We start from the raw sequence: 11037 nt of genomic DNA on the forward strand, positions 1-11037 counted from the left end.
CAGCAGCTGGCTGGAGCCCCTACCCACGAGTGTGTGTGCAACCACGAGGGGGGCGAGTGCTGCAGCCCCCCGAGCCCGGGGCGGGTGTCTCCCCAGCAGGGCCACCCTCCGGGGGGACAGCCCCAGCCCGGGGCACTCCTCCATCCTCTGCAGGCCGGTCCTGGGGGACGGGACCGGTGACCCCTCACAGATGCAGCCCGCCACTCCCCCGGGGCCCGCGTGGGGCCTTTCCCCCGCCAGCGGCGGGGGAGCAGGGCAGGGGTGAGCGGGCAGGGCGGGCCGGGCCGGGGGCTGCCTGCGGTTTGGGGCGGCGAGAGGCGGGATGTCCCGGGGAGGGAGCAGGGATGTGCAGGCACACGCAGCCGCTGGCAGGCGGCCGGGGCTGCACGGCGGCGGCGGCGGCGGGCGGAGCGGAGCGGAGCGGCGCGGCGCGGCGCGGCACACGCGGCGGCAGCTCCCTCCGCAGCCCCGCGCCTCCCCAACCCCGCCGCCGCCACCGCCGCGCCGGGCATGGCCGCCCCCCGCCGCCGCGCTCCGCGATAGCCCCCACGACCCGCCGCGTTGCCGAGGTGAGCAGGGGGGACAGCCCGCGGCGGGGAGCGACAGACCCCGCCGGGTTCCCCGCCCAGACACCCCGCCTGCCGCCGCCGCCCCGAGCACAGGGGGACCGGCCGGGGCCGGGGCGGTGCGGGGGTCCGCGGAGCGTCCCCTCCGGCCGGCGCGGGGTGGGGGGGAAGGCGGGCACCCCCGTGGCCGTGCCCCTCCGTGGCCGTGCCCCTCTGCGGGGCACTGTTCACTCGGGGTGGTCCCAAGGCAGCGGGGGGCGCGCGGGGCGGGGGTGGGGGGGAGTAGAGGCAAGCCGCAGCAGAGCGACACTCTGGGTTCCCACCCCTGCCCCCGGAGCCCCGGCCCGGAGGGGTCCCTGATTACTCTCAGTCTAGGGGGCAGTGCCTGATAGCCCCCCTCCTGGAGTCATCCTTCGGAGCCACCACCCGTACAAATGTCCCTAAGACCCCCGAGGGGCAAGTTAATAGCTTCTGGGGGCATCCCTAATAGCCTGCATGCAGCCCCTGGGGGACTGATAGCCCCAACCCAGGCAGGCTGTAGCAGACGACTGGGACAGAGAGAGCTGCCTCCCCTGCGTCCCTGTGACCCAAAGCCAGGCCTGCCCAGGTGCTGTTCACAGCTCCCACAGGCACCGGCTGTTCCCCAGGATGTCCCCCAGCACCTTGCCGGGGTCCGGGGTGGCCTCTGGGAGCGGTGCCCGTGGGGCAGCTATGCCAGGAGGCCTGAGAGGCTGCGCCTCAGGTGAGGAGGCTGTGGGGAGCTGTGGGGGAAGCGACCTTTGCAATGACATGTGGTCGGAGGTTGAGCCTCTCGCAGCCCCAAAGGAACAGGATACCAACCATTCAGCCCTAAATGGTTGTATAAGTTTCATAGGAATTGCTTCACCCCCCCCCCCGAAATACAACAGCTGTTCGCCACTGCCCAGTGTTCCAGTGTTTTGGGGCAGGAGGCAAAGTGGGGTCCTGCAAGCATGGTGACAAGGGGACTGTGGGGAGGGACGATGCAGCAGTCTATGCTGGGATTTGGCTGGAGCAGTGATAGGAACATCCTGTAGCCACTCTGCAAATTCTGCATCCTTCATAGGTAATGGTTCCTTTGCTGGAGAGATGCTTTGAGCAACATCATTGCTTTTTGTGGGCTATTTTGACTGGTCCAGGCAGGTGAAGCTCTTAGCAGGGACTCCAGCACCTCTTCCTGTGATGCATGTGTATGTGTGTGTGTGTGAGGACTTCTGTCCGCATCTGAGAAGCCTTTCATGCAACTATTGACCCAACACAAACTTCCCAAGCTGAAGAGTCCAGCTGGAAGTGGAATGGCTTTGTCCATCACACCCATGCTGCTGGATGGAGTGTGCTTCATGACTTCACCACTCTCCTAGCAGAACTGATTAACCCCTCCCATCTCATTATAGTAATATATTTATGATATCACCCATGAATTTCCTGCCCTTAACAACCTCAGAAGGCTGGGAGGGAATGAAGCATTTTTGGAAAGTATTTAATGTTACTTCAAGAGGGCAGGAGACAGTCAGAAAATAGATGGGTGCAGGAACATGGGCTGACGGGGCTCTCTGCAGGACAGCCAAGGAAAAGGACTGCCCCTAGTGAGAGGTGCATGTTTGCCTTTCCTACCTGGGGCTGCAGCCCAGGTCTAGTGCCTATCACTTCACTCCCTTGCTTGGAAAATGAAATAGGGCTGTCGTTTACTGTCTGCTCATCTGCTAGATCTACTTGACTCCTTGCCTTTCTGAAGGGCTTGAAAAGCAGCCTGAGTGCTGTAAAAAGACTCAGCCCATCTATTCATTTGAATATGCACTGCAGGGACCTTGCTTAGCACGAAGCTGAAGCCCCCCAGACCTAGGCAGGGAAGATGAAGGTCCCCACAACTGGATTGGTGTTTCTGGAGGCTTCTGCTCTCTTGAGAGTAGCTAGCATGGGTAGGTGCTCCAAGATGCAGTGTTAACAGCCTGAGCTATTACACACTCAGTATTGTGCGTGCACTCAGTTCTCCCATACAGGCATTTTAAAAGGCCTTAGTGTTCCAACTTAGTGTTCCTTCTTAGTGTTCCAACGTTGCCTTAGCGGAAGGAGTCTGGAAGGGCAGAGAGGAGTCCAGTGACAAGTCCGTACAAAACTGGGTTTTTCAACTCAAAACTCCCAGGTAGCAGAGAGGAAGGGATGCATGAAGTGAAGCTGTGGTGTCAGCCAGGGGATTATTCTGAGCTTGCTCTTTTTCTCTCTGTAGGTGTTCATCTCGGTGGGGCCACGCTGACCATGCTCAGGAGCTTCTGTCTCCAGCTCATGTCCTTGGTTTGGATCCTCTTGGCCCATCACCAGCTTGTGCAAGGTGAGCCTCTGTAGACATGGGTCCTTCTCTCTTACATCCATCTTTCCAAACCTTTCCTTGGCATTGCTGAAGTCTCCTCAGTTCTTCATCCAAAACAGGGCTGGACTGACCTGGAAGACCAGAAAATGCTGCTCAGTCATCCAGCACCTGGGGGGTAAATGGTGGCAACTGTAGAGACCCTGGCTCTGGTGCCCCTGGGGGTGGCAGTGCCTGAGCAGACCAGCAGCGAGAGGTCCCTCTGCTCTGTCTCTTGGAGTTAGGGTGAGTGGGTCATTGAACTGATGAGCCTGTTCGGAGAGGCACGGTGGGGGAGAAAGAAGATCCCAAAACTGAATGGCTAATCCTGGATCCTGTGAGACAAAATCCCTTCCCAAGAATTAGTTTGCTCTACCCCTGCTCTGGATAAGTGATGAAGTCCCAAAGCCATCTGCCAGGAAAGGTGGCATACAAACAGGAAAGGTGACAATACCCAGGCTTGGGCTGAGCAGTCTCAGGATGCTGCTCCAGCTCCACAGTGGCTTGTTTTGGGAGGCTCTTATCCTAAGCACTGGGACCTGCTGCTTCACTGCAGCAAAAATGAGGCATGGGGGATTTCTCCCCCTGCTCACTTCCTAGGCAGCACATCATGTGGCTCGGGGAAAGCCTAAGCACGCCTCTTGGTGTGGGGGCTTTAACCTGTCCCTGTCCAGGATGGAGTGGCTCAGTCAGTTCAGGGTGTTCATCTCCTGGGCCTGGCCTGGGATCCTGCTGGGCTCCTGGAGAAACCCCCTGCCTCCTGACATTTGCTCTAGTTCTACTGCCCATGGAGCTGGAGTGAGCCAGCTCCCCGTGGGGTTACGATACAAGCAAGTGATGGGGGAGAGGGGAAGGTGGAAGTGAAAGGGGACACCTGGCTGGAGAAAGCAGGCCAGTGCCAAGTGGAGGATGAGAAGTGGCACAGCGAGGCCATGGATCAGTTACAGCTTCTGTGGCCTTTAAATAAATAAACAGAACTGGATACCTGGCCCCACATGATGCCCAGTCCTGCCTCCCTGCGCCAGAGGGGGAGTGTCGGCAGCTGGGTCCTGGCAGAGGGCAGGATCCCTGACCAGACCGCTCCATGCCAATAGCTGTCTCTGGGGATGAGGATGTCCTGGGAGATAAAGAGGAGACATTCTTTCCATTTCCATCCTTGGTTCCTTTGTGCCCCTTGCAGTACCAGGCCCTGAGCTTTCCCACCATATTTGCTGCACGACTGTGGGACCAAGGTCCCAGGTAGGTCAGGCCCTATTACACAGGTTGCCTTAATGCACAGGCAACCCCAGCTCTTGTCCAGAAGGGCCCAAAGCCTAAGGGAGACAGCAGAGAGAGGGTGGGGAAGGTGATTAGAGCCTGGGTAGTTCTGAAACAGGGTCCCATTTCGCAGTAAAGGCAGTGTTATCGCTTCTTGGGTGACTGCAAAATCCTCATCTCCCATGTGGCATCCAGCCACTGAAGGAAGGTCCCCCACCTCACAGTTCTGGGGAAGGGCAGGATGAGTGCTTAGGAAGGAAAAAAAGGTTGTGAGCCAGCAGGGCCACAGGCAGGTGTGGAGTGATCTATGGTCTCTGCTTAATCCAACTCTACCTATCTCCTGCCTTGTAGGTGATGACTGCAGCGAGCGCTGCAATCTTGCCCATGGCTGCTGTGACCAAGATGGGAAGTGCAGGTATGGCTTGTCCTCGGCTCTCTGCTCCTGCTGGTCCTGACTGTAACTGCTCTTCCTCCCTTCATGCTGTGTCCTTGGTGCCTACACCCCTGCCCTGGGTTGAAGCATCTCCTTCTCTGCTCACCCACACCTGGAATCGATGACTGCTCTCTTTTTACCTGACACCTTCTGGAGTGGGAGATTTTGATCCCTCAACCCCTTGCTTGTCCCCTCCAGCCTTTGCTCCAGTGCTTCCAGGGTCTCCCTCACCACACACTGACCGATGTCATTCTGCTGAGCCCTTTTTGTCTAGACGGGAGCTTAGAACAGCCTAGCCATGCCTGGGTGATGGGAGGCAGCCTTCTGGCTCAGATGGGGAAAGTCATCAGGCAGCTGGGCCGGCTTGGGGGTCAGCCAGCTTGCTTGGCCTGCTCACTGGTTGAGATGGGGATGCTCTCTGGGTGTGTGGAAGAGAAGAGCTGGCAGCATGGACATAAATATCTGGGGGCATCAGGGGTCCCCTCTCAGAAGCCTGGGCTGTGGTGGGGATCTCTGGGTGTTTTCAGAAAGGGCTCATCAGCAAGCTGGGGGCTACCACAGCAGAAGTGTATGCATGATCCCTGGCATTCCAGCTCAACCTGGTGCCCAGATCTTACAGGGGCAAAGCTCAGAGCCTGACCCTGCACTTCAGCCTGGGAAGCAACCACGTGACTGCCCTGGGCTGCCATGGCCCCAGACACTGGCTCTCGTCCCACTGTAGGGCCACCTGGAGCCCCCATCCTGCAGGGCAGCCCCGGGATGAGCAGGCTGCTTTGAGCTGGACTGGACACCTATGCCGCAAGGGGACAGATTGTCCACCTCTGCTGTGTTCTCCTCGTTGGGGCATGTTCAGCCCTCTTTCACAGCAAAGCCCCCAGTGTCACACCATACGTGGGCCACTTGTTCTCTCCTAATGGCCTGGCAGTGACCATAACCGCACTGCCTGCTGCATCAGGGAGTGCTGAGCTCTAGTTTTGCTGGGTCCCCAGTTACAGCTGAAAAGAGCTCGCTTCTCCCTGAGCCCTTTCAGTGGCTGTGGTTGGTTGGGGGAGCTCTGTGCTGTGAAGCCCTGGCCAGAGACACTGCACTTTTCCATGTGGCAGGTGGCCCAGATGCAGGTCTTTCCTCCCTTGCTGGAGGCATGTGTGAGTTGCTGCTCCAGATTTCAGGCCTCCAGAGCATTTGCTGAACCCTTCAGCAGCTTGGCAGTACCCCACTGAAATCACCCCAAACTCGGGGAGACTTGGCTGCTTACCTGGCCCCCTCCCTGGCAATTTTTAGGTTGGCCATCTCCCTTTTAGAGATGGGGAAGAGTTGATGGCACCTGCTCCCTGCAGGTACTGGGGTGTAGGGGTGCCCACAGCTCTCTGTAAGCTCATGGCTGTCCAGGTATGAATGCATTTCCCCAGACTCTGTCAGGCACATGGTATCGCCTCCATTCCCATCAAAAAGTCTCTGATTAACATATATATTTATTTTTTAAAATATTTTCCTTATCTCTTTGGAACAACCTGCAGGCACAATAGCCAGTCCAGGTGTGAAAGTGCAGCCTCAGACCAGCCTGGCAAAGCTGCAGTCACCATGCATCGTGCTGAAATGAGCCCTAGCCATGAAAATGAACCCCCTTGCTTACTCTAGAGACTGTATTGTTTTTGTTAGGTTTTATTTCTTGCTGTTTTGAGTATAGCTTTTGTTGCAGCTTGTGCCATCTCCACTTGGCTCTTGTCTTGTTATCACTTGCTTTTCTTCTTGGAGCTGGCAGGTCTGACGGAAGCCACTGGAGCCACACAGCTTGACTTTACTTAGTCATCCCCACTGCCCTGCTCTTCAGAGGCCACAAGGCTCATTGTGTGCTGCAGGTTTTCCCAACATACTGCCCTTGTGAGCTAGCTGAGAAGTCTATTCCATACGCCAGCCATGGCAAGCAAGGTTTTGCAGCTGGATTACAGTGCATTTCAGATGAAAAATGACACCCATTATAATGCAGAGGGGTGCAATGAAACGTGGGCCTCAGGGGCTTCTTGTCCCTTTCCCTCAGGGAGTTCATGGTTAGGGATGGGGCTCTTCTCAGCCTGTCAGACTGGCTGTATGATGAGGGAGGTGCAGGAATTGCTGAGCTAATACAGTGCCTGTGTACAGACTGGTTGGCTGGAATGGAGCACTGGGACATGGGCACTAAAAGCAAAGCTGCTGAGCTCTGTTTCTGCCCCCTCACTCTCCCTGACTGCTCCCTCTCTTGTCTGCTTGCTTCCTTGGAAGGATGAGATCCAGTACTGACCTTCTCTGGACGAAGGAGCCAGCAGGTTTATGGGGGACTTGGGGAGGGTTTCCTAGTGCCGCCGTACCTGGAGGAACCCTGCAAGGCAAGCAGTCAGCTTTTCTGCAGCCCCTGCTTGGGTTTTATCACACTGCCATGCCCTGTCCTCCTGCAGGTGTGATCCAGGCTGGGAGGGCGAGTACTGCGAGGAGTGTGTGCGTATGCCAGGGTGTATTCACGGGACGTGCCACCAGCCTTGGCAGTGCATCTGTCACACTGGTTGGGCTGGCAAATTCTGCGACAAAGGTGAGTCACAGGCTGGATATCCCAGCCTCTGGTGCTGAGGGTAGAAGCCCAGCACACCTGCATGGATGGGTGAGCCAACATAGCCAAAAGCTACCCGGGTGATGCTGCTTGGGCTGCCCAGGAGATAGGATGTTGCCTGGCTGCCACAGCTGGGACCATCCCCTTCCTGCAGAAGAGGTCAGGCTGCCAGCACCTGCTCCCTGGCTGCATGGCAAGAGCTGCCACAACACTGGCCAGCCTCAGGAAATGGAGCAGATGAACTCATTGCCTTTCCCATGCTGTGGCTGGTCTCGGGGCAGCACCTCCTGCTTCCCTTGGTGCTTCCTGCCTTTAGCAGATGGCTGGTGGACTCCCCTAGTCTGGCCTCAGTCTTGTCTGTGCCACAGGGTCTGCACTGGCCAGCCAGACAGCATGTGCAGCACCTTCATATCATGCAGATTTGCACGACAATTTTGTTTCTCTGCACCCTTAAGCCTGTGCATTTTGTGGACCGTAGCTGGGAGGAACCACATAGGCATTTCACACCTATTGCTGCAGGTGCCTGTTGGAGGGGAGGCGGGAGAAGCTCCTGCCATTTCTTCATCCCCACTGCATTTGATGGGCTATGAGCAAACTGAATTGGCCACATTGTCCCTCTTTTCTCACTAAGTCCCACCTTTTTCTTTCACCTCAGACATACATATCTGTGAACACCGGTCCCCATGCCAGAACGGGGCTCAGTGCATCTATGATCGAGACGGAGAATATTCTTGCCTGTGTCCAGAAGGCTTCCACGGGAAGGACTGTGAGATGAAGACGGGGCCATGTGAGAAGGCAGGGTGAGCCATGGCAGCGAGGGCAGTGAGATTACAGACAGCATTAGCTTCAGCTCACGCACTGCTAAGCAGTGGCCCAGCTTGCCTTGTTATCTGTGGATATCCTTGTGCTAATGGAGTTAAGCCAAAACTGTCTTTGGCTTTGGTTTAGCTGTGTGCACCGCATGGTCCCACTGGGGCAAGGTCTTTGTTGCAATCTGAACAGATTCCCATCCTTCACTACTGTAGGTGTGATGAGCTGACACTGTCATGCCTTTGGGGAACCATCATGAGGGCACGTTTCCTCTTCAGATCATTTGGCTGAAGACCCACTCTAGTGGGCGGTGGGCCTGTGCACAGCCACAGCCTTTGAGGAGGTCCCACACCCTCTCATTTGGGGAGGCGGAAACTCCTGCCCAGTCTTCTCCTTGAGATAGCTGTCCCCATGGAAAGAGCTGGTGCCAGGCTCACTGGCCACACAAGCCACTGTGTGTGTTTACCTCCCTGGGGGAGGAGAAGCTGCTTGCTCTCCAGGGCCATGACCTGTCCTTGCTCTCTCCATGCAGGTCTCCATGCAAGAATGGGGGGCAGTGTCAAGATGAAAATGGCTTTGCCAGCAATTTCACCTGCCGGTGCCTCGCTGGCTTTGTGGGGGCTTTCTGTGAGAACGACGTGGATGACTGCCTGATGCGTCCCTGTGCCAATGGTGCCACCTGCCATGATGGGATCAACCGCTTCTCCTGCCAGTGCCAGGTGGGCTTTGAAGGGCGTTTCTGCACCATCAACATCAACGACTGTGCCAGCCAGCCGTGCAAAAACGGGGCAAAGTGCTATGACCGCATCAATGACTATGACTGCCTGTGTCCTGACCGTTTCACTGGCAAAACCTGTGAGATCTCCATCCCTGAGCCCACCTGGGCTCCCCTCTACCACCCTGCGAACCATGAGAATGACGTGAAAAGCACCACCAGCGAGGTGCCAGGGGTGACGCACATGGAGCCTGTCAGGACCGTGGTGACAGGGCGGCGCGTGGCCAACCACAGCGAGAAAGAGCCAGGGGGAGGGTTATTGAAAATCTCTGTGAAGGAGGTGGTGACCCAGAGGGACTCAGGGCTGAGTGAAGCCCAGCTGGTGACAGTGCTGGTGTTCGGGGTGCTGACGGCACTGCTCGTCCTCATCACCATCCTGCTGATGCTGAGGAACTGGCAGAGGAGCCGTCAGAGGTCAAACTGGTGCCAAAGCCCTTCTCAGGCTGCAAGGAAGCTCCAAGACCAGGAGTGTCAAGTGGGCATGCTCAACACCATCCTGATCGAGCCCAGAAAGACAACAGAGCTGTGAGCTGCGAGGACTCTGAGCTGGGCCCTGGCAGGTTGTGCTGGCAAACCCCTTGAACTGCACCCTGGGGAGCTGTGCCGGCACAAACCGGGCAGCGGGAAAGGGCCTTCCGGGCAGCAAAAGTGTCAACAAAACCCCTGGGCGTCGAGCATTGGTGTGATGGCCTGGCCTGGGTCTGAGCTGTCTCCTCCCCGGCCAGCGCAGCTGGCACCCATGGGCATCTGAAAGCAGGGCTGTGTTGGGCCAGCCCTGCAGGGGAGCGGCAATGTGCCGCTTGTGGCAGCCCATGCCATGCAGTGCCGGTATCATCCGACGTGAACTCTCAGAAACAGGATGGGTAGTCCTGAGGAGGGCACAGCCTTCTTGCAAGCCCAGAATCTGTCAGGCCCTTCATAACTCCTCTCTGTGACTACTGGAAGGAACTTTGTCTCGTTTGCGCTGGTGTTGGGGTGTTTCTTCTGGGGCCTTTGGGACGGTTGTGGCTGCACAGGCCTCCCTGCCCCCATATTGGGTAGAATGGCTCCTGGCTGTTTCTAGAGACTGTCATTTCAGATGCCATGTCCCTAGGGAGCGAGCAAGCACCCTTGCTCTCTGACCTTGTGGTTCTGTGACCCAGTTCAAAGAGACTCTGGAGATCATTTGGGGTCTCTTCGTGCCCTTCTTCTGCCCTGGGTGATGCCCCCTCCTCTTGCTGTCAGACTTGGAGTTACAAACACATTCTGTACTTTCCTCCTGATGATCCAGGGGTCTTCTCCCCCCACCTACCAAGCCATCCTTTCTGGTCTGGCCATAAATGACCAAGCTGCTTCCCCCTCTCCAGTGTGCACTTCTGCCTCATGGTTTGCTGGCATGGAGGAGCATGGCCTGCTCTGCTCTGGGGTCCTCTTGGCCTGAGCTGGTCCTTCTCATATACCCTCATAGGTGAAACTTGGAGATGGACAAGGCTGGAGATGTGCTATGGCTGGTTCAGGAGCAATACAAGATCCAGATCCTCCCTTCCTTTCCCAGTCACTCTGAGGCAGGCAGCTGGAACTAACCTCAAATCAGCCATTGTAGCATTTCTTGATACAGCAAAGGCTAAGCTCCCCACAGCAGATGTGAGGGAAGGCTGCTGAGCCTGGGATGATCATAGGAAGCAGATACGATACTGCCTTCTCCACCATTGCTAAAGCACAGCTAAGAGCAGTAGATAGCTGGGTCACTTAGCCTTTGTACTAGGTCTGCTCCTGCCTGTGCTGGTCCAGTGTGCAGTAATCAGCATCTCTGTGCCAGTGCCAGAGTTTTCTGTGCCTCCTCGTGGTCATGGAGGGCTAAGCAGTGGGGTAAAAAAACCACACAACACAAACCGTACTACTGGCCTATAGGGTTGCAGAGCTGGGTTCAAGATGGTGTGAAGAGAGTGGACAGAGTGAGCACTGAGCCAGGAAGGAGACCTGGGAGAGGGGACCGGGGCTTCATCAGAAAGATTATTTTTTTAAAACATGGATGGATGATGTATCTTTATTGAATAAAACAAGTACAAGCCCAGAAACAGTGTATCAGAGAATCATAAAATAATTTAGGTTGCAAGGGACCTCTGGACACCAACCTCCTGCTCTCAGCAGATCCAGTTAGATCAGGTTGCTCAGCTACTTGTTCTGGATGAGTACCTCCATCATGTCCCTCAAGAATGGAAACCCAGATTGCGGCACAGTTGCTGTCCTGCCCCATGCTCTGGCTGCAGGGAT

At 56.6% G+C, this 11037-nt stretch overlaps 1 protein-coding gene across 1 annotated transcript; it reads left to right on the forward strand.

Annotated features, from left to right (window-relative positions):
* The first annotated feature begins 398 nt into the window (after window positions 1-398).
* On the forward strand, window positions 399-10836 carry DLK2 (delta like non-canonical Notch ligand 2). The gene is made up of 6 exons (XM_075089261.1): window positions 399-569; window positions 2812-2913; window positions 4537-4600; window positions 7051-7181; window positions 7855-7999; window positions 8542-10836. Exons 2-6 carry the CDS (start codon window positions 2841-2843, stop codon window positions 9311-9313), a joined length of 1185 nt encoding a protein of 394 aa, XP_074945362.1. The 5' UTR covers window positions 399-569; window positions 2812-2840; the 3' UTR covers window positions 9314-10836.
* The last annotated feature ends 201 nt before the right edge of the window (window positions 10837-11037 follow it).

This window comes from Phalacrocorax aristotelis, chromosome 3 (genome assembly GCF_949628215.1).
Source record: "Phalacrocorax aristotelis chromosome 3, bGulAri2.1, whole genome shotgun sequence".
In the NCBI taxonomy this organism is placed as follows: domain Eukaryota; kingdom Metazoa; phylum Chordata; class Aves; order Suliformes; family Phalacrocoracidae; genus Phalacrocorax; species Phalacrocorax aristotelis.